At 40.3% G+C, this 24,998-nt stretch overlaps 1 protein-coding gene across 1 annotated transcript; it reads left to right on the plus strand.

The window, feature by feature from the left end:
- Positions 1–11,646: 11,646 nt before the first annotated feature.
- On the plus strand, positions 11,647–23,576 carry LOC308106589 (calretinin-like; the record flags this gene model as incomplete). The annotated part of the gene is given in 14 exon segments (XM_080458426.1): positions 11,647–11,736; positions 11,738–11,837; positions 11,840–11,929; positions 11,932–12,054; positions 17,225–17,301; positions 18,335–18,424; positions 18,675–18,755; positions 19,771–19,827; positions 20,225–20,302; positions 20,488–20,543; positions 20,645–20,684; positions 21,511–21,564; positions 22,600–22,671; positions 22,946–23,576. Coding segments are annotated over 14 exon segments (1,125 nt in total). The 3' UTR covers positions 23,063–23,576.
- Positions 23,577–24,998: the final 1,422 nt, after the last annotated feature.

A 24,998-nucleotide genomic window follows, 5' to 3' on the forward strand; every position in this document is an offset into this window, starting at 1 on the left:
CGGAGATGGATCATTTAAAGCAGACAGAAAAGAGATCAAGCTCTGAATTAGAACGGGAGATATAAGGCAGAGCACATCTGGCTTGATAGACACAGGCAAACCTTTTACAGTATAAACATGAAAAAAAACCATTTTAATTTGTGCTAACAGCCCTGGATACAGTTTTGGTCTAGGTCTTTTTAAATTTACTGCCCAAAGAAAATCCTTCATTGCTTTTCAAAGCCGGGGATAGTGATGACACTCAGCTGTTAAGTGCAGTGTTAGTAGATATGACAAAATTGAAAAACCGAAAGAAACAGTGATAAGAAAAAAAAAATAGCAACGCAAAGATGTAATCCAACCAACCTATGACTGGTTCCCCTCACACAAGTGACTAAGAGAGATAAGATCAGTTCTTCAAAGTATGGAGGGATACATATATATATATATATATATATATATATATATATATATATATATATATACTGTACTTACATTAATCCTCAAGGCCTTACTTGAATGCAATTTGACAATCTGCAGGAGAACTTAATAAACCCTACTTCATTTTTGTTAAAGATTTACGTACTGCATGAGGTTCAAGATAAAGCTTAAGAGTCTCATTTCTTTCTTTGACTCTCAGATGTGAAAGGGAGGTTTGGATAGTGGATGCACAAATCAGTTTCTGTGGCAGGTTTTTTCTATCTATAAAAAACAAATTGCCCATTAACCTTTGACACGGGACAAGACTTGGAGTGTCAGTGTTTGTCGATTCTTGGAAATATTGCATTTTAGTACCTGTTCTGAATGGTTGCTTTTATGGGCCAAATATGTAAATCATGTTGGGTGGTCTTAGATTTCTTGCGAAGCACAATGTGCTTGATGTTTGTCTTCTTAAAATGCTAATCATTTTACGACTCCTTTGACAGTCATGCGTGGAGAGAGGACCCAGCAGGAAATCCAGGTCAAGACTGGGATTCACAGCTTCCATCATATATAATCTACTGTACATGTCTGAGGGCGCATGTTGTGTGTATGTGTGTTACAATAAACACATCCTTCTTTATCAGGCTTTAATCAGTCATATGTTTAAATGTGTTTGGTTTTTTTCAAGAGTCAAAAAAATTATTGTGACCCAAATTGTGAAAATGTCCTTATATGATTTCACCTATAGATCTAATGTTAGTGGAGTACTGATTTATTTTCAATTATTTGATTGGTATTTTGTATGTTATTATGTCACTCACATATTTCCTACATAGACTGGTCAAACTGCCAGCTACTTCAACACAGCCGGGTCGATGCTGCTTGGTGGGAATGAATATAATTTTCTTTGCGCTGATGAAGTCCGGCCAGCTGGCGACCTGTAAAAGGTACATGGATGGATGGACGGACGGATGGATGGACGGACGGATGGATGGACGGACGGATGGATGGATGGATGGACGGATGGACGGATGGATGGACGGACGGATGGATGGACGGACGGATGGATGGATGGATGGACGGATGGACGGATGGATGGACGGACGGATGGATGGACGGACGGATGGACGGATGGATGGATGGATGGATGGATGGATGGATGGATGGATGGATGAACGGATGATGGATGGATTATGACATGGGCCCTCTCTGGAGTATAGACATCATCACTATTGCTTTACAGAAAAATATTGCAGGTTCGATATTGTGTGTGTGTGTGTGTGTGTGTGTGTGTGTGTGTGTGTGTGTGTGTGTGTGTGTGTGTGTGTGTGTGTGTGTGTGTGTGTGTGTGTGTGTGTGTGTCTGTGTGTGATTACCACTCACCATAGAGCCAGTCTGATAGAACGTCTACTCTCTACTCAAGTTATCTTAATCCTATTTTCTTCTCATACTCGCAGGCAGAAATGAAGACACTTTCTCTTCAGTGAATCAGACTTGCTGTTGGTAATTATAAAACTTTATCGCCACAATTACAGTGATTACTAGGCATGTTAACGGCAGGAAATAAAATTGAACAGCTGAACACATACTGTAGATAAATGTGGGAAACTCTTTAGCTTCAATTTATTCCCTTTATGATTGTAGTTGGCAGTGATGAGCTTGTTGGCCTTGTTCTTTATAATCTGGGATAGTTACCAACTGGTCCCAGTGCCCAGCTGCATGAAGGCAGAAAAAAAGTTCATTGAAATCACTGTCCTTTAAACAAAGTAAGATACAAATATGTATACAAAGGCAAGGTATAAATATAAAACAGGATCCCATAGTTAGTAACAAAAGTTTTATTACATTTTTTTATTTTACATATTTCTGCAGTAGGTTTCATTCACAGTCATGATATGATTAGGCGCTTACCGGGGCAGTTGATGGAAATCCCTGCTCAGGGTCAAACACATGCACCTGCTTAAGAAGTGATGCCAATACTGTATAATCTAAATGAAGCCATGCAAATATTTGGAGTGTTTGATTGTGACTCTGGACATGTCTGCAGGGCGTCCGTGGGCAATTACCTCATACAGAGTTGATTTCCAACTAGTTTTATGTAGAAATCCTGGAGTAGATTTCATAAGAAGAACATAAAATCCCTAACTAATGAATTAAAAGAAGACAGAATGAATAAATGAAAGAAAATGTGCATTAAATAATGCAGATGGAAGTTAATATCTGATTGTGTAAAGTCAGCCTGAAGCTCAGTTTGAAAGGGACCGTTGAATGTCTTCAAATCACCTCATTCAATCAATACACTCACTCACTGTTGACAGCGTGCGTCCAAATCTGCGTTTTATCTGAGAGGGAGGGGGCGATCCAAAGAAAAAAAAAGAAAAAAATTAAAAAGCCTAAAATGTTAATCTGGTGTGGCTTAAACCTGGCTGGCCTGTATTCTGAGCCAACAGCTTGCACTGTGAGCTCATTGTGTCATTTTCTGTCCAAATTATAAACACAACGATGCCAAAGCTTCAGAAGTGCAGCACAGTAAGCGTGGCAAGCGATTGCATGTTTGTTGGGTCAAACATGTTGTCCAACAGGTTGCCACTAGATTATGTCCCATATGGGCCACACTGGTTTTAGTATAATTTGATTAATTTGTGTAATCACAGGAGCAGATTTCTCTCAGCTGTATTTTCTCTTCTGCAGTCGTTTAAAACATTAGAATCAATACCTGTTACTATTCAGTCTCTCTGTCTTTTACCATCGCTCAGTTCTTCTTTTTTTTTTTGCTTAGAGGCATTTCAATAGACCTCCATTCACCGGAATTGAATTGACTCCATAAAATGGACTGACTGGACAGAAGTGGGGGCAGAGGGTACAAATCAGGCCACAGTGAGACATGTTGACATGCAATCTGTACACACACACACACACACACACACACACACACACACACACACACACACACACACACACACACACACACACACACACACACACACACACACACACACACACACACACACACACACTCACACGTACAGTCCCCCTTCATCTCATCTGGGATGTGTGTGCTCAGGTATGTATTCTGAGCTATATGTGTGTGTGGGAGTGCTCGTTTTGCTTCAGTGCATTTGCTTATGGAGTCCTGTCGGTGCACAATGATTCATCACTTGTGCCGGGGTTCGGCTCATCTTCTCCACTGTGTGTTTGATCCATGTTCATCTGCAGAGATTCATGTTCATCCTCCCCAAAACACACCTGATGGAGGGTGCTGGGTGCAGATTACAATGTAAAACGAGACCATTGATCACGTATGTTTATGTGTGTGACAGCCAGAGAGAAAACACCAGCACTGTTTAATGCTCTCAGACTCTGATCAACACTTCAGTTCTGCAAATAAAGACCATACTATTGATTTATGCTAAGAGACATATCGCCAAGCTATGTGATCATTTAAAAACATTCCCTGTGCTTTTAAGCTGTGTAGAATGAACTGCACAGTAAGATACTCTGTTATTGTATTGTGAGTGAAGGCAAGCTTTAAACATATTTACTTTTGGACCTTTATATGTATTACTCAAATCTTCTCCCTGCGCATATGTAGATGTTCCTTTGTTTCCTCCCATAGTCCATAAACATGCATTTGTGGTTAATAGGTGACTCTCAATTGGCCTTGAATATGTGTGTGATTGTTGCCCTGTTTGTCTTATTATGGACTGGTGACATGGGATGAGCACAGGCTTCTGAATCAGGAAGGAGCAAGTTCAGCTCCTCACAACCCCAAGTTGGATGAAGTGATCTAGAAGATGAACAAATAAGAATGTAAATGAGAATCATAGATATATGAATTCCTTCACCAGGTTCACAAACACACCAAAAACTGTAGATTCTTGAATTTAATCCTTGGCTGCACATATGATCAATGCCAAAGTAAAATTATACATTGATGTGATGCGATGTCATGTCGTTGTCATGTCGTGTGATAGATATCTTTATTTCAAACATGTAAAAACAAAACAAAACGAAACAAAGAAACAGAAAAAATAAAAGACATCCAAATGAGTAAACAAACGTGGAAGAGACATCACAATCCCTCTTCAATATGTGCTGATCTGGATTTACACGTTTGAAAAGGAGCAGGAAGAAATGTAAACTTATTCATTCTTTCCTCTTTGTAACATTGTTACTTTACAGTAGAGCTTAGTATTACTTTTATAACATTATAAAGTAAACCTTATTATCAACTCAAAAAAGTAAGTCACTCTTCATGATGGCAAGCACTGAATCTCTCTCTCTTTCTTTCTCTCTCTCTCTCCTCTCTCTCTCTCTACCAAGCTCACTGAGTTTATTCGATGGATCAGCCTGTACTTAGTTGATTATTTTGAATGCTGTTCTTTATTGTGTTTTTTTCTTATCTAAATGGATTGGGGGCCCCTGCTGGCTGTGCTGTCTCTCTATTGGAGCACCACTTGAATGTTAATGCTATCAAGAAGAAGAAACATTCTTTAACCATTTCTCAAAACGGTTTGTAGCAAATATTGTGCAATTGTATCTTTTTATTCATTAGTCAATCTTTAATTGAAAAATGACAATACACTAATAACCCCCCAAAAAACCCTCACATTATTTTATGACGACTATGTGCAAATATTTTTTCACACCTAGTCAAAGATTTTTAATATAGAGAATTGTTTTTCATTATTTAAATTGTGAAAAAAAAAGTTATTATTAATGCACAGCTTTCTGACTCTGTTATTCTGTGAAGTTATTGTCCTGCGTTCCTGCAGGGGCTCATGGTTGCATCATGGGAACAAAAGATCAGTTCGTGTCTCAAGTGGCAGTATTCCTCATGGTGGGGTTGTTTTTGCAGTTGAGAAATGTGCTCTCAGGAGGTCAAGTGTCCTAATTGTTCCCTAAGGACCAGAGTGAATTTGCCGGTCCTTCTCTCATGCAGGAAGATTCCTTTTTTCTTGTTTTTAACAAATAATCAGAAACGCATGATTTACCGATGTATGACAGGCTGTCCAGCATCAGGCTCCTCTCCCCTCTCATCTCCTATATACAAATGTTTGGGTCAAATTGTGTGAGTTCCCGCCCGGGGGGAGGGCTCACGGTGACGGCGGTGTGCGGCTCTAACTGTATGTGATTGTCAACATATTTATTGCCTTGACAATTGGCATGGCGGACATGATAATGCAGTTTGGTCATTGTGAGGTGTTTATCTCCTGCAGATGAAAATCGCAACACAATCTGCCAAACAGGCTGAAAATTGGATCCAGCATTATCTGTTTCCAGCACAGGTTTCCCAGCTTTTGGAACCGTTTCGTTCTGTGATTGTCGCACTATAGTTACTCAGTCGACATTGTGCAGATATAAATGGCTGATTATTGCGATGAGGCACCCTGTCACTCTAATTTACACAAATTGTACACTCCCACTCTGACTGCTGCTCAACCGTATTAACACCGAAGCAAATGTCTGGCAGTCAAACCCAGAAAGCCTAATTTAATCTACATGCACACTTCCACACAAATAATCCCACAACGATATTCATATCTACCAACAATGTGCACGTTTGGTATTTATTGTTCTTTGGAGCATGTGATTATGCAGCTTTGGACGCTGTAGTCTCAGTGGCATCAGATCAGGGAGGAGGACTTTGGGGTAACCGATTATTCCAGTGATGCATTTCATCTCAAAGTCTCCATTATATAATCAGAAGCTGAGGCGTGTTGAACCGTTGAAAATGAAGAAGTGAAATGTTTGCAGAGCACCTGAACATGGCCGTGCGGAATTCCTGTAGAGTTACTGATGACCGTTGGGTGAGACGCGGCCACATGGGTCACTTCACCTGTTATCCCCACAGACCTGATTGGAGAGACTGCTCAACATTCCCAAGAGTGGTTACATGCTAAATTAAACCAGGTTTTATGTTTCTTTGTAATCTATTTGCTGATGACTGAATACAGATTTATCTAAGCGTTTTGCTGACGGTGCAGTTCGACTACATGGACCCTGATGCCTGCTGTTTGTGTGAAGGTGCAGTATTGAACCACCAAGACCGTGACAAAACGCATCAATGATTCACTCTTGAAGTTCACTTTCTGGCTCAGTCACGCGGTTCTTGTTGTCCTTTTGTTGTAGAAAGAACCAGAGCAGTGCTGCGTTTGATGGAAAACACCATAATTGCTGTGGCTCAGCCCTCTGCAGGGCCTCAGCATGAGCTGCCCGGCATCAGCCGAATCACCTCTGCTGCTTCATATGTGCCACAGTGAGTTTAAAGCAGTGCTTCTGCTGGTCCCCGGCTCTTCATTAGGTTGTCTCTTTCTCACATTGTAAGTTAAAATGCAATTTTTTATAGAGATGCTTGCAGGATAGCCATTTTGTTTGGTTTTTGAAATCCAGTCTGGGGCAAAAATATGTTGTCATTGCATGTTTCTGCACTGTGTGGTTGTGCTGAAACTGCATGTTTCTAAAACAGAAATCCATTTCAAACTAACAGCTTAAGATATTGATGGAATCAATGAGATCTTAAATACAAGTAGATAAAATTGCTCTTGCTTTCAGCAGAGCAAACATCATCCATTTTGACAGGAAGAGTTGTGTGAACATCCTTGCGGTTTGTTTTCAAAGTAGAGTCAATCGTCTTCTGCATTGTAGGAGTCCGTTGTGGAATCAGCAACTTGACTGAAGAGCAACAACTCTATTGAGCTGCGCTCCGTTGAACACTCAGAATGTAGTAATGATGTTTTGTGTTTCAAATGGGAAAATCATAACTAGAATATTACATTTCAACCAAACAGACTGACTCAGCTCTACACAACTTATGAGTCCCTTTATGGGGTTTTGATGTCGGAGCTTCTGGAGTACTTCTGTCATCTGGAAGTCAGTTCACGAGCAGTGAAGTACACGGTCAGTGGATTGCTTGCGTGGCATCAGACTGTTCGTCTTCCTGGATATCTTCTGACTGTTTTCTTCTAATAATCTTCCAGGCTGTAAATTGCCTGGAGAAAGAGTTGCTGCTAAATTTCTCCTGTGACTCCTTCACCTCTTTTTTCAGCATTTCAAGCTTTCTGTTTCCTCTCTGCTATCCTGGATTATCTGCACAGCTCACTTCAGATCATTGATACTACTGCATTCAATAACTCATCCCTCTGTGCCACAATGTTCAAATAGCCACATGCTTTTGCTCTGCTCTGCTCTGGATGGTTGTTTCCTATCATATCAGTCATCCTTCTGCATAGAAAAATGTTTCTTTTGCTTTAAATCTCTGTTGTGCAGAGGTTGTTTGCAGTACAACACAAATAACTAAGCATATTGCAATAACTCTCATTTATTGACTACACTCAGTCAGATCGTGTCCATAGGTCTGTAAACTGTGTCAGCAGTTAAGGTCAAAGTTCAATTGATCCGACCGTCAAGCAATTCCATGAATATAAAGATGAATGACTAATTAGAGACTGTGTGGTTTATGATTCTTCAGTATTCTGTTGTCGTTTGATGTCGTGATGCAAACGTTTTTGTTTTTTTTGCTCTTCAAACCAAGTCATATGTGATTAACATGTCAGGGGAGCCGGGCTCACCGGCTCACTTGCTGGTGGTGTATCACACATCAGGATGCTGCTTAGACACTCTGAAATGACAGTATATTGGTGGGAACTGATGTATGGGGCAGAGGGATGACTTGGAGAGGGACCACTGGAGTGAGGAGTAATAAAAGTTGTTACAACTCCACAAGAAATCTCCTTTGTATGATATCCTCGCAGCACATGAACAGAACATTTCATACACTCAACCATTACAGCATGTTGCAGGCTACTCTGTGCGTGCAAGCATCGCTGAGAGGAGAGTCAGACAGCTGCTGTCCCGCATGCAAGGAAACACACACACACACACACACGCGCGCACACACGCACACACACACACACACACACACACACACACACACACACACACACACACACACACACACACACACACACACACACACACACACACACACACACACACTTAATCACTTTTCCTGACCTTGACCTCGATGTTAAGGTTTGTCACTTTTCATCATAATTTCCTCGCAGCTGAGCTCACTTCATTATGACACCAGTATTTCTTGTGTTTATTGGCCACTTGTCTCTTTCTGTTCATATTTCAATTAGGGGATATTTGATATATTGATATGATAATTATACTTCTTCCTACCCCCTTTACGAATATGTAACGCACATATTGTCAAATTGGCGTGTGTGTCAAGTAATCAATGGATAACTCATTGAGATGAGTGTCTCTTTTTTGTTTTTATTCATTCCGTTTGTTTCTCTTTTAATAAAATGTTTTGCACATAAATAAAACAAAATAAAAAGATATATGTTGGTGTATCTGTTGGGTTATATTCTTAATGTATTTAACTATTATAGTGTGTTCAATCAAGTTGGTCTTATTTGGTGCCACATGGTTGTGTAATGGTTGGCACTCATTTACATGAAGTATTGTAAGATGTATACACTGGTAATAGTGCATAATAGTAAGAAGGGCCTCTTGTTTTACTACATATCGGGGCCTCGGGAATGTTTGTGTGAAGTTTGCACGTTCTCCAAGTGCGTGTGTGTCATTTCTTCATCCTCTGGATTCCTCTCACAGTCCAACAACAGTAATTTGAGACTCACTGGTGACTTATAATTGCCCCGTATGTAAGACTGTGAATGTGGTTGTTTGTCTCTCTGTGTTTGCCCTGTGGTTGACAAGCAGCTTGTCCAGGGTGTATCCTTTCTTTGCCCATCGAGCAAGTTATATGGTGGTGGGTATGGTTTTAAGAGAGAGTTTTATATTGTGATGTGAACTTCTGTTCATCAGTGCATCTTTCTGTCTGTTCATTTAGCATATGACTTTTCATCTCTCACTGTGGATAAGCAGAGAGTAGCCAGAGGCTACATTTGGGCAACCGAAGGAGTGCTACAGTTGCATCTGATGGGTTTGTGTTATTTAGGAGACACTAATGTTTAATATAATGCGTTCCGGCCTGGAACTTTCTCTCAAACACAAGTGTCCAGACACATAAAGCTCACACAGCATGGAGCCACAGTGCTTCCCAAAATGAGACAAACCAAATGGAACAAAGCCACTGCTTTATTCTTACCTCTCAACGAGTTCAATCTAGTCTGGCGCTTGACTCTATGCCTTTTTTGCATTAATGTCAGTGTCAGTAACAAAATAACCTTTTACGCCATGACAAAACAACTTCAGTTTTTAGAGACTTTGGAAGCATGAGGTTTTTTTTAGAGACCACATAGTAGATGCTTGAATGGCAACAATTACCTCAAAATCCACAAGTGCCACTACAATGTTTAAAATATGGTCCTGAAACTTTGGCTGGACATTGTTTCTTTTAAATTGAAGAAAAAATAAAAGTGAAGAGCTGAGAAATCTATACTGAAGCGAAGACTCTTTGGTTCCAGCAGGACAGGTGTGATCAACGGAGGCAGACACTGGAGGTGATAATCATCCATAACAAGAACCATTCAGCTTCTACCTGCATTTACTTACCTTTTTGACTTGTTATGAAGTGAAGGATAAATATTTCAGTGACGGCTCCTACAGGAGTGTCAAACCTATATTTTTTTAATTCAAAAAAACAAAATAATGATTTCTTTCGATGTATAAATTGGAGTGGGATTTGTGAACTTCATCCTGAATAGATCTATACAATTCCAGAGATGTTCTGCTGTTGTTCCCTTTCAGACAATTAAATCAAAGTGAACTGAAAAGCCTCTTAAACACCTGGCCGCCTGCAATATTTCCTCATCCTTCACGTCTCATGTTGAATATCAACATTAAGCTACTTTTACTAATCTAAATTTCATATCATGTGTATCATGCACCATTAACAGGATTGCATAATTATCCATAATCCTTGTAGGTATAATAACTGTCGTGCAAAATGAACTGCACCGCCTCTCTGATTTAAACAGATAATGTACATGTGTTTCTGTGTGTAACTGTGTGTCTGTGACATAGACATATCCATTACTGTAGGTACTACATGATAATACTTATATATATGAGTTCAATGTCACATGACATGTCCCTTCCAAAGGTGATCACTGGTCCATTAAGATGTTTGTCCTTATCCATCACTGTCATTCACACACATCTCTATTATTCATACCATCACTTTACCCCCAACACTTGCAGCTCACGGCTCTGCAAACAAATCTTTTAAATTCCCTAATTATTATTCATACTGCTCAGGCTTTATAAGAGAAGTTCCTATAAATATCTTCTCCACTCTTCCTCTCCCCTCCCTCACTTTTTTGTCCTTCGCACATACACATTAGTTGTTTTCATTTATCTGCTATGCAGCCACACACACACACACACACACACACACACACACACACACACACACACACACACACACACACACACACACACACACACACACACACACACACACACACACACACACACACACACACACACACACACACACACACACACACACACACACACTTATTATCTGTTCTTCTAACTCTCCCTGATTTCATCCTCTTCTACTCCTTACTGATCAGCAGCACACAGCTCTGCAGGGAGGAGATAAAGTGTCTCCCTCTTCTTCCACATCCTCCCCATCTGAACACCCTCCCCCTCCTCCAGCCCCACCACATCAGCCATCCTTCACACCACCTTGTTTTAGTCCAACCCTGGAAGGGAGATGAGGAAAGGGAGAGGTGTAAACTAATCCTGCAGAATGAACAAAGGCATGCTGGTGATTTAGCAGCCATGCAACTTCAGCTGCTGCTTGGATTCACTCCAAGTACAGCTTCGATTGGCCCAGGGAGACGGAGTGCCCCTCTGACCTGGACAGGGCAGGAAGACTGATGGAGCGAGTGACTGGTTGAACGATGGATGAGATGAAAGTAAAAGAAAAAAAATGGAGGGTGGGTGCAGTTTCATGTGAGAGGTAAACTCAGCAGACATTGAAGGAGTGATTTGGAGGAAAATGCTGCCTTTAGTGGAGCATGACTTGTGCATCAATGCACTTTTTTATTGTTTAGAGATCTCTCCTCCTGAGGTTGTGTGGCTCCTGGGGTGGAGGAAATTTTTTCAGGATTTATCTGATAATTCAAAGTGCGGGCAGAAGCAGGATGTGTAGAATCAGAAATGACAAAGATCGGAGTGGATCCACCGGAGCCAGCAGGGCGCCCTGCAGAATAATAGATTGCTTGCTGTAATTTTCTCCTCGTGGAGCAGCGGGATTGGATGATGTATAATGATCCTGCCATCAAACCAGCGTCGTGGACAGCCGTTAATAGCAACTTATATGCAAACCTCAGGAGAGCCTTCCTCCTTTCATCCTCCTCCTCCTCCTGTAATTGGTCTCCTGCTGCAGATGCCTGCAGGCCCCCTTCACAGCGGAGGCGCCCCCTGGCGGCGGACAGGAGAAGCGCGGACGCCGCGGGTGGGTTAAAAGCCCCAGCTGAGGAGGCGCTGCCCGCAGAAGCGAGCAGCTCCACAACGGCAAAAGTTTACCTTCAACTATTGCAGGCGATTCGAAGGAGGCAGAAACAGGAGAAATGGCAACTCAAGCGCAGCAGCCGCCCCAACTGCACCTGGCTGAGCTCACCGCAGCGCAGTTCATCGACATCTGGAAACATTTTGACGCAGACGGTCAGTGCGCACTAAGTGTACAGCTCAGGAGACCGGGGGAATTTAGACTCTCTTTGGATCCACTCTCATTTTAAGGAAGGGGTTTGGAAATTTTGTTTTTGTCATATGTGTTGCAGCTTTTTTTTTTCTTTTCTTCTTCCAGTGAGAGTTTAATGCCGTTTCTGATTTTCAGAATTATCTAGTGAAATGGGAGTAAAATTCAAGTTAAAATCCGTATCTGTGTTGTATTATCACAAGTTGTTGCTAATTACAGACAACTACAAGATAAACAGGGAAATATGAGACGCAAGGTCAAGTTTAGTTTTATTTGTTTAATTGATCTAATGATTTTGAGTTTTTTCCTTTTGAAATAGTTTTACATTCGTAAATTTACCGTGGGACCTCGTGCTTTTTGTATGAGAAGACGTACAGTACACCACTGAATGAAAACTCCATCAGAGTTTGAATAAGAAGGAGGACACTGCAAAGGAAAGAAAAAAACTGAAAGATAGTGACAAGAATGAGAGTGAGGGGAGAGGTGGGGGATGGAGAGGTAAGGAGGAGGCGGAGGATGAGGAGGAGGATGAGGAGGAGCAGGAGGAGGAGAAGAGAGTGAAAGACTGAAAAGGTAAGAGAAGAGAGGATGCTTCATAGTGGGGGTGGGGGTGTTTTCTATTGGTTTTTCTTGGGTGGAGCTTAATGGTTGTGTGTGTGTGTGTGTGTGTGTGTGTGTGTGTGTGTGTGTGTGTGTGTGTGTGTGTGTGTTGTGCAACGCACTACAACTGAATTAAATTGGATATTTTCTGTTTTTGATGCTTTTGGTTGTTGCTTAGATCAGATTTCAAAATTTTCTGCATGTACTTTTCTTTTCAGTTTATTATTATTATTATTATTATTATCTTTATTATTATTATTATTATACTCAGCTTTGGCTGTTTTTTTTTTTTTTCTAACAAAACCTGCATGATTTTACCAATAGATTGTATTATGGACTATAAATATGTCTTTAAAAGAATCAACAGATTTATCTATAATCCGAATAATCAATGCAATGTCAACAAAGGGAATTTAAAGTTAATTAACAAATTATATGGCAGATTTGCAGAGTAACACAGCAATCAAATCAGTAAAAGATTTGAGTGTCAATTAAACAATGTGGAGATAAAGATTAAAATAATCTTCAAATGTTCAGTTCTGCACTTTGTTGATTCTGTTCCCAGTTGTTTAATCTAGCAGTAACCGGTGTTACTGTTATTGTTGTCTCACTGCAAACCACTCCAGCCTTTTTGATTTTCATATTACAGGCTAAATTGAGGGATTATTCTTTTGGAGCCATTCTGAAAAACCCTTGACCTCCATTGTTAAACCTCTTTGAAAACTCATTCAATATTCTCATCTTGTATTTTCATAAAACAGTCTGACAGGCCTGAGCGATCACGTCACGTTCCAGACTCATCGTGAAATGCTACTCACTAGTTGGCTTGTAACCGTGACTGCAGTATTTTCTTCAACCTTAACTGAGCTGTCTTTTTAATCTGTCTGAGCGTGCAAACATCAGCCATGACACCAGTGATGACAGAGCACAGAAATCAGGATGGACGCAGCTTTGAAAAGACATTGATCTTAAAACTGGACACATTTAAAGTATTGACATGAGTGCCGTTCACTGTAAAGAGAGATAAAGCAGCATCTCGATTTTCAAGAGGCACTGATGAAGGCAGTTAACTTACAATGACCACTTGATCAATGGCTCACTGAGCCAGGACTTTCCCCAGCTGGAAGATTGCACAGGCAGTTTTCAAACCATCTTCTTCATGCAACTCCACTGCAGAAGCTTACAGTTACAGTGTTCAGTAGCTTACAGTGTTCGGCTCAACAGTGAAGGTTATTTGTTCTCAAGCAAGAGGGGTTGAATCACGAAAGAAATGTGTGAAAAGCTTTGAAGCTTCATTACATCTTCAGTGATACACAGCCCATCGTGTTTATTACATGTGCCCAACAGCATAAAAATGTGATGAAACAGATTCATTATCGACTACAAAAACTTTGTAATTACATATCAGACTCTTTAGTTTGATTTGTTAGAGCCAGAGAGCCACTGTGGCTCCGTAAAAAAAAAAATAATTTGATCAGCATAATGCCTCTTTAAATGATCTCATCTTTCAGTAAACATAAAACTCTCAGCTCAGTAGTGTTGAAACGGATTATTTCTGAGCTGCTTTGGAGATATATTTCTGTCAGTTAAACGCTTTATCGTGCCAGCACGTTGTTTTCTGGTGACAGCAGTGACAAACTTGATTTTAATTGTCATTGGCTGCTGGGAGAATAAACAGAGAAACCTCACATTTAAAATAGAAACCTGACTGACTTCAATAAACCACCTTTTCCTCTTAATCCTAGAAAAAACCCCGGCGTGTTTGTTGTAGCTTGTGGTGCCTTGCGTGAGCTTGTTTTTACACCTTGGGATTAAATAACTCAGTAACCCTTTTGATCAGTCTCTCACATGACCCAGTTTGTCGTTTTCAGTCATTACGTGTTAGTCAGCTGGACGGTTTTCAACGTGCCATTGAGCAATCAGCAGTTGAGCTGTGTTTGAAACATTTTTACAGGGAGAGAGGGAGGACTGCATCTGCTCAGTGTGCAGCGGTGCACTCCATGTGACAGCCGAGATTTGGATAGCAACTAAACTCTGGCGGTGAGCCCCAGTGAGCTGAGAACACAGTTACTTATGCAGGCTTTATCACAAGTCACAGGATTTTAATGCACGCATACTTGATCGTAGATTATTCTTTTGTGACCTTGAATACTCTAGAAATACTACTAGATATAGTAAATATAGTAATATATATACTATATAACATAATTGGATTTGTTGGATTTGGTTTCTCTCTGTTAAAAGTGCCTAGAAATGATTGTGCTTTATGTGCTGCTATATAAATTGAATTGAATTGAATTGAATTGAATTGAATTGAATTGAATTGAATTGAATACAGCATAGTACTTTTAACTCTGAGTTTTAAATAGACATCTGTCAAGTGAATTAGATGCTTAGATCTTGTTTCTGTGTTGTTTGTCCAGTCATGTGGACAGTAGTCATCTAAACTGTACGGGCAAGAAAGACACATCAGAGAGTTTAACTGTCCTTGTCCTTTCCACATACCTGCAGGTCCACAACACAGACACACGGGGTAGTAAATTGTATAGGCTTGCCTTCTTACATCCTTTTTCTCCACATCGTCATACTCAATGGAGTGTCCACTCTTGCACACATGAGACATTGATGACAAGAAATATCATTATAAATTCTGAAAGATAGGTGGATATGTGATTTAACATTTTGTAGTCATACTCGTAAGGTACATTTATTTCATGGAATAAGCAGCTCAGTCACAAATGAATACAATATAATAGAAATCAAAATGAGTCTTTCAGTGAGTAGCTTGATATGAACATTGTTTTAACTGAACATTCATGTTTTGTTTTGTTTTGTTTGAATTTATATGACTTTGGTATTCACTAGTTTCCTCTTACCCAATACGTGGAAAGGTATCTCACCTCGTCTCGTCACGTCACGTCACGTCACGTCACGTCTCGTCACGTCACGTCACGTCACGTCACGTCACGTCACGTCACGTCACGTCACGTCACGTCACGTCACGTCACGTCACGTCACGTCACGTCACGTCACGTCACGTCACGTCACGTCACGTCACGTCACGTCACGTCACGTTCCTTGAGCTGTTTTTAGATGAGGCCTATTGTTTTTACTTAATGCTAAGGGCTTTGGCAACAGGAACAAGCTGATGGTGACAGTGAGGTGGGTATTTTTTTTCGTTGTTGCTTGTTTTAGGTAAATTGTAAATATTTTGATGTTAATGCCAATGAAAATATAGGAACAATAAAAACAAAGTGAAGTCGAATTAAAGTCACTGTACTGATGCGATACAGCCTGAAGTTTATTATAGTGGTTTGCTTTATTTCTGCACCCAGAGCTTTTTCTCCTTGCACTGCTTTGTTTATATCTAAAACACCAGCTTTACCAAAGCACAGATGGTGACATGGAGCACCTATCAAGTACAGTGTGCAAATAAAGCTTGGCAGCGAGAGGGGAGGAGGGGGGGAGGTGAGGGAGAAAATGATAAAAAAAAAAAAAAAAAAAAAAAGGAAAGGAGATGAGAGGATAAGAGATTAAGAGATGAAGAAGGGAGCAGGGGGTGAGGGGGATCTATGCATTTTATTCTGAATTGAAATAACTATTTTATCTACTGCTATCTTTGTATTTTAAAAGGGAGAATCCCCCCCCCCCCCCCCCCCCCCAATCCCCGCTTGGATTGTAGGCAGATGGGACTCATTCTTATGATTAAAAAGAGAATGCTGAATGTCATGTATGGTGCCCTGTGACTTGCAGGCAAACCAGTGGAGTAAATTATTGTATTAAATCATCCCCGGTCATGTGACTGTCATAAGAAGTACAAATCCAGACAGAGGGACTGAATGCCCCAATAAGCAGCAATGTGACTGCCCACTTTCAATGTTTTAGGCAAGAAAACACTCATTATACTGCTTACACTCCAGCGGCACTTTACTCTTGTGGTCTGTTTTTCCCCCTGCTGAAGCATGTCACTGACTCTTCGCAGTCCGTGCCACAGCTAAATGCCAATTTGGCCTGAGTTATGTGCATACAGGAAAAAGACCACGTGACCTTGTTATTTAATTTTTTTTTGTACGGCGCCTTCATCTCATCAATTAAAGGTTTATAGTTGTGTCGAGGTGATATAACATCTGCTGATCTTATTTCCTGGTGTTACATACGGTAGCTCCAAGCCTCACTCAAGGCATAAATACTGGCACAACCCAGAAGTTGTGTTTTGACTTGTGCACTGACTCCCCGAGCTTAGTCAACCAAGTGCAGTTCGGAAGAGTCACACTAGTTTAATTACAGCTGTGAGCATGTAAACACTCTGTGCAGAAAGTTGGGTTCAGTCACAGAGGATTTCAGCCTGGACTCATGCTCACAATTTGGCAACTGTTCCAAAGTTTAGAGACCCTCAGCGACCTTCAATCTTTCATCCACATCTAAGTCATTAATCAAACTTCTGAACAGTCAACAAAGTTCAAAGTGATTTAAAAGCTTCATAAGCTTCATTTTTGCCAATCGATTTTTTTTTTTCTCTCCTCTGGTGCACCACAGGAAACGGTTACATTGAAGGGAAGGAGCTGGAGAACTTCTTCAAAGAGCTGGAGACTGCGAGACGAGGAGCAGGCGTGGTGAGTGTGTTATCACGCAGCCGAACACAGATGGATGTATTCAGTGTCAATGACCGCAGTGACATCTGTGATGTGATACTTTCTCCTTCACTCGTCATTTCACAAAATCTAAAAGGAATATCAGTTGAAAGTCATTGAGGTCAAACCGGAACCTTGAAACGAAGTTCAGATGCTGCTAATTTATAGTTCAAATACTTTTTGTGAGGTAAAGTCCTCTCTGGATTATGTCCCCCGGTGACTTTTGTAATTCATGTTTTTATTTATTTTTCCATGCTTTTCTTTTTATGTTTTTCTATTTCATCTCCGTCATTTCAATTGTTTATGTTGTTTATCACGTTTTTACACTGTAACTTGAGTTACCGGCAATATGCGGTATGTCTGTAAGTTATATAAACTAAATAAAGTCCCTATTAGCAATATTGATATAATGTCTGCACGGCCGGTTATTCATGGGAATTGGATGAGCAGTTTTGTACAAATGATTAAACATTGTCAATTCATGTATCGCTAATGCACTAAATATCTACTCTCTTATCAAAAATCTCAACCTAAAGTGATGGGCGCACACTTTCAAACATTTTAGAAAGTGCAAATGTTTTCAATTCACATAGTCATGGAAATACATGATATAGAAAGTATAAATCCAGCTCTAAACAGAGAAACACACAAATGGTCTTAAAGACACATTCAAACCCTGCTGCAGGTCTTAATGGGTTAATTGACCCTGATTGCTCATCATGTCGACGGAGGGGACACTATGTGGTACGTTTATGCTGAACAATGTTTTAGAAGTGTAATCATCAGAAAACAGCCATTCTCCATTCTCCATTCTTTTACAGCCACTATATCCAGGTGCAGGATTGAAGCCTGTCTGGGTTTGCATGATTAGAATATTAAAAATTTAAAATGTTATGTCTGATTTGCATGGTATTTTTTTTGTTTTTGTTTTTGTTTTTAAATCCTGAATTTGAATGTGAAGCAAAGGCTCTCATTATCTGGCGTCTCTTTGATGTGTGACTTGATGCGTTTGCAGGATCCCTCACACGCTGCATTCAAAGAAAAGATGAGGGAGTTCATGGCCAACTTTGACAAGAATGCTGATGGGAGAATTGAGATGTCAGAGGTGAGAAGACATTAAAAGCAGCTCCTCTGAGGTGTCCTGTGGTGGTTAAGTGGTGAAGATACATCAGACGCGGTGTATCTCTCCCTGTCCCTCCTTCTGTGTGCCCTCTGTCCCGTCTTCATACCGAATGAAGATAAGAATGAAATATCTTGTTTTATTAGGAAGAAAAGCTTTTAACAAAACTTCAATTTAAATGGTTCTTTTGTATCCCAAACATAAAATATAAATCTTTGTGCCCTTTTCTTTGTAGCTGGCTCAGATTCTGCCAACAGAAGAAAATTTCCTGCTGTGTTTCAGAGAGTTTGTCGGATCCAGCTCTCAATTCATGGCAGTAAGTTTACACATATTCACACCTGTGTCCCCTCACCTTGTCTATTGTCATACAGCGAGCCCTCTTACATAACTCTATACATTAGATCTGCTCGGTCAAGCTTTCTTGCTCACCTGACGCCCTTCACTATAACAACTGTGAAGAATTAGCCCTTTTCTCCTTCTCTGTTTCTTTTGGGTACCGTCTAATTTGAAGGGAAAGTCGCCAAATGAGTGACTGATAAAACTCTACTGAGCTGTGAAATTCCCTCACAAATGCCTGAAGTCAGTTTGTCCTCACTGCATATGCTGTGGAACGCGTGTTCAGCTGTCCCACCATCCCTTTTGCTTCCCTGCCTGGTCGGGATGCCTGGTTTATGTGGGGATGGTCCCGCAAGGGTCTTGAATTGTTAATTCAAAGCCTGGATGGTGTGCTTGGCACTCAGAGACTCAAAAATGATAGATATTGTCCTTGAAATGTGTAAGACTAAAGATAAAAGTCATATATATAACATGATAATGGTACCAGTGATGTACATAATCTTCAAGGGATTCGATCAATATATTAAAGAATAATATTATCTGTGGGTGAATACTGTATGTTGTTTATTTCTTATATGGGCCACAGAAGCTTCGACATATTGCTCATTGTGTGAAATAAACATGATTCACACTCAAGTAAATCATCTTCAACTAATTTGACTGTCTATGTTGCGATCGTTTGAAGGACAAACGACAGCGTCAAACAAACAGGCCCAAGGAGCACTCTGTGTTCAGGGGTTTTCATTGGTGTGTTAAAGCTATTCTCAGACAGCCATCCATTATGAATGGACCCCAGCTTTCTGCAGGGGAAAAGCAGTGAGTGCTGCAGGGTTTTAGGTATCCATCTTTGATAAGGGCTTTGACAAATTCTATATTTACACAATGTCAGATGACACTGCCATTTTTCCTCACTGTAGTCTGTAAGCGTTTCTTTAACTTGTCAGTGAGGTTAAAGTTGGCATGTGTTTTCTGAAAACATCGCTCTTCTCCCGCAGGCCTGGCGGAGGTATGACACTGACCGTAGTGGATACATTGAGTCAAACGAGCTCAAGGTAAACGTCAACATCTGCATTTAGCTTTTTCTGTACTTTTTGAGTTTTTAATTTCTATCATTTATTAAATAATATAACCCAGGATAGATAGTTTCTACCCTCTACAATGGTGACAATGCTCAAATGCATTATAATTATATAGTTGGTGAAATATCATCAATACTTGATGGTTCTTTTTCATTTGTTTTGTAATTTGTTGATGTATACTTTCACAACAAAAGAAAGAACAGTTTGTAAAAAGTGTATAAATGGATGCGTGATGTGTAGTATTTACAGTAAAGTAATATATATTTATATATCAATAAAAATTCTTTCCATTTATTTTCAACATGACTGTGACCTCGTCAGTCCTTAAAAGGATCAAATGGCTAATTGTGGCAGTTTTTCCTTTTCTCAGGGTTTTCTGGCCGACCTCCTGATTAAGGCTAACAGACGTTATGATGACAAGAAGCTGAACGAGTACACGCAAACCATTGTGAGTGTCTTAGATCAAAGATCAAAAACAGTGAAGCCCATTAGTGGAGAGAAAACATGTACTTCTTAGACTCACAATCATCTGCTGGCTGCCAATAATAATCGGGTTTTTTTCACATATTGTATATTTCTGTCATCAAGACTTGGTGAGCGTTTTCATTCCCTGTAACTTCTCTTTCTTTGTAGCTCAGGATGTTTGATCTGAACGGGGATGGTAAGCTGGGCCTCTCTGAGATGGCAAGGTAAGTCGTGTTGGTCTCATTTCATTTTCAAACCCTTTTTCTGTTTGTTTTTTTTAGCTGAGCTGAAACTTGACAGGCCTTCCTGTGTGTTTCCACTGCAGGCTCTTGCCCGTTCAGGAAAATTTCCTTGTGAAGTTCCAGGTAGGAGGCGACTGCAAAACAGTGAAAGCTGGTCCACCGCTCTAATGCAGAGGAATTAAAATAACGCTTTACAGTCTTACTACTACAATTCAGTGTTATTGGATTCACTACAAGAGGATTATTTGTCATTAAAGTGCTGAATGGACATATGGGACAGGAGCACAAATGCATTATTACTTGTGTGAAATCTGGAATTAGATATTACAGTGTGTCATTGCAATGAAAACATTCTGGTTTCCTTGGATGGGAGCCACTTCATTACATTGATTTGATAATTGAAAGTCACTTCATTTCAAATTGAATTCCCCTTTTTTACATTGATTTTCATCCTGAAATGAAGAGACTGAGCTATTTGCTTTGCTTGCTTCTTATCCTTTGAGGGTCACTGGGGTTGCGGGTGGTTGAGCACAGCCCAGCTGACACTGGAGGCATTATATACCCTGATATATCCTTGACAGGTCTCCAGTTCAGCACAGACCCAAGATAAGAGTAGTCTAACGTTTCTATCACTGTCTTAAATTCATGGACTTAGAAAGGAAATATTATAAGAAGGTCGAGCCATTTTCTATGCTTTAAAACCATCATTGATCCCTATGCATTATGACATGCACGCTCCCATATGTACATGTTGGCTTGTGAGAGCAGATCAACAATTCTTTTCCTACTGAGGATTAGTCTGTCTGATGAGGATTAACTCAACTCTAGTCCCAGTTATCATAATCTGCATGGATTAATATCAGTTCTGAATCTGGTGGGGCTTTTACCGCTCTCTAGAAATATCCATCAGTTTCGAATAATCCCCCCCCCCCTTCTCTCTTGCACACAGGGTATCAGACTCACCGTGAAAGAATTTGACTCCCTCTTCACTTTCTACGATAAGGTGAAAAGAGCTTGTTTCGCTGTCCTCTTATATCTTTTGTGTCTGTGGTACCTAAAGGAGACCTTGCTTGATATTAATGTCTCTGCAGAGCTGTATTTCATCTGGATGCTCTAATCAGCATCCTAACGTCTTTACAGGTGACCTTCGATATCTGCTGAAAATTGCATGCCGATCAATTCAGTAGTTATTGATATGTTTCACTCTCGACTACAAATGTCACTCTTATGGTGTTGGTAAGGGGAAGCTCAGAGGATCAAGTCATTCGGCTTTGTCCTCTGGGGAAAATGTCACTGCAATCCATCTGATTGATGTCAAGCCCAAACTGATGGCTCCCAGACTGATATCACTCTACTTAACAGCTTGACTCTGCGGCTGACATCAGTCACATTTACATATTTCCAGGGTTGATTTACATATGACTGATTAAAAACTCCGATTGAGTTATGCACTGAACTGATTCTATATTTCTGGTGTTTTTGATCCTGAGAATATAAATCCTAACTGCTCTGGTAGTGTTCTGGTGTTTTCTGTAGCTTTGCAAATAATTAACACTTTCCTGTTTCCTAACTTGAGCAATATTGTGTATTTAACTCAAATTTAACTTTTTTATTATATTTGATTTTAATGACACCTCAGCGTCACATTTTCTCAAAATTAGATGTCAGAGCAGTGAGTAAACATCTTTGGTGCTTTTTTTCATGAAAAAAGTGTCAAAAGTATGTGGAATAGTATAATGACAGAAAGACAGATTAAGGGAAGGTAGAAGAACCAACAAATACAACAAAACACAATAGAAAGCTACAGACATCCATTGACCAACCAACATGTAGAAGGGGGACAGTCGGAGACACAAAACATAAATAAATGAGAATTGTCACCAGAAATATGAGGGCGATTGCCGTGTTAATTGCTCTCCAATTAGATGGTGAAAAAAGTAAACTTCATAAATATTGAGAATCTTGATAACAGCAATAAACATGTTCAAATAATCATTTTGTCTGTTTATTTCATCCCCTCATGCTGTGTCTTCTCCAGGATGGTAATGGGTATATTGATGAGCAGGAGCTTGATGCCTTGCTGAAGGACCTCTGTGACAAGAACAAAATGGTAATGAATAGTTAGCCTATTGATCGATCAGTTCATGTTACTTTTCTACTCGCCAATTATAGAACCAAGATGAGGCCTTTGCCTTAGATCATCTGCAACGTACAGTATGCTTGTGCCCTATGACTTTGTGCTTACTGACTCTGTGTGTGTGTGTGTGTGTGTGTGTGTGTGTGTGTGTGTGTGTGTGTGTGTGTGTGTGTGTGTGTGTGTGTGTGTGTGTGTGTGTGTGTGTGTGTGTGTGTGTGTGTGTGTGTGTGTGTGGTGCCCCTGGCAGGACGTGGACTCGACAGGACTGGGTGACCACAAGAAGAGCATCATGGCTCTCTCTGATGGAGGGAAGTTGTACCGCACTGAGCTGGAGATCGTCCTCTGCCGGGACTCCACACTGTGACCGCCCTGCCTGGGACTCTGCTGTCATCTTCCCTACTGCTTCCTTCGTCCTACCTCCTGATATAACCTGGTGCATGTGTGACCCTTAACCTCTTTACAACACTTAGAGTGATGACAAAAGTGCTTGGAATGCACAAAGTGTACCGCTGGCCCTGCTGTTTCAGCTTTGTTCTCCTCTTGAGTTTTTTTCTTTTCTCTTTTTTTTTTTAACATGAAGTTTTGTGGTGACTTAGCCATAGTGATGACTACAGGAATATACTGTGTTTTTATTTATTTATTTAAATTCCAATTTTTTTGGATTCATTTGTATTTTAAAATCAATTGATCAAATTCATGAATACATCTATTCATCATATGTTCCTTTCCCTCTGCTGTGGCTACTTCTGTTCTGCAGGAGCTGTTTATTTTATTTATTCAACTTTGATTTATTATGAGCTTGTTTTATTTGATGAGGCTTGTACTGTTCTATTAAAGATATTACTGAGAGAATGAATAAATATAACATGGCAACTCTTGTCCCAGTTATTCACATTCTTTCAAAGGCATCTGTGGCTCCTAAACAATGTTTTGTTACACCTCAGCTGTCAGGGGGATTATTTCAAGTGTGTCACTGCTGCTGCAGGGAAACATTTGTTTAGACTTTTCTCTCAGTCGCAGGTAAAACAAAATACCTCCCCCCTCTATCTTTTGAGCGTTGTGTGGAGATTACATCTTGAGTACAGATGCCCAGAGCAAGAGTGTTTTCTCCAGAGTGCTCCACCTTCACTTTCTAATCTCCTGGTAACAGAAAGTGGGACGTAGAGCGAGAGCTGGTGCTGCTTCATTTTTTATAGAGGAGCGCCTCAGAGGCTCACCATGTCATACTCTTTGAGAAGAAACGAGCACAGTGAAAGAAACTAAGAGATGAAGAGCAGCAATACAAGGCAATGACCATCTCATTCATCTCTACCTTTAGAAAAACCTGTTTAAGCACAATAAGAGAAGTTACACATGCAATGATTTGCATTAATAAATAATGCAAATATGTAACTTTATTGTCCAAATGTTGGTAACTTAGTCTCCTCACATCAACAATAATAACACATTTTCCAACACAGAAGAATCACGTCATATTTATATGCAAATATTTCTGCATTGTAGATTATTTGACTTTTAAAATTGACTTAATAAGCAAAAAGCAGCTGTTTTATGAGGGAACTGTTATTTTGATATTTTGTTGTTTTACATTTCTCCCTACAGAGAGAATCAACACACCCCCGTGTTTCAGAATTATGAAGCAGTCTGCCATCCATCAATTAAACATCAGGCCTTTCATCTTTAATTAAACTCACTATCTTTAAAGCACACCCGTTCACTGCTCACCGTTGCTGCACAAATGCTGAAATAATACGTACAGAGCACACCTCCTCACCAAGAGCTCAAAAATCCCCAACACTGAGTTGACAACCACACACACACACACACACACACACACACACACGCACACGCACACGCACACGCACACGCACACGCACACGCACACGCACACGCACACGCACACGCACGCACGCACGCACGCACACACACACACACACACACACACACACACACACACACACGCACGGTATTATATTATATTATGTTATATCATAGAAGGGCGTGCAGTAGTCACAGACAGTCACCAAGCTGCTAACTGCTGCCAACAAAGAAAAAGAGAGTTATAGCCGCTCTGATTCCTTCACACACATTAGTCCCACTCACAGTGAGAGCAATGAGACAAACAGATGAGATTTCCTCTGTTATTTAGTATCTGTGCTGCTGCAACACACACACACATACACACACACACACACACACACACACAAAAACAAAAGTGTGTTTTCATGTTTTCTGGGGTCATCGCATTGACTTACATTCATTTTATGGAGATTTACCCTGAAGAAACCCATAACTACTGC

Source organism: Lipophrys pholis (genome assembly GCF_963383615.2).
Source record: "Lipophrys pholis genome assembly, chromosome: 2".
NCBI lineage: Eukaryota > Metazoa > Chordata > Actinopteri > Blenniiformes > Blenniidae > Lipophrys > Lipophrys pholis.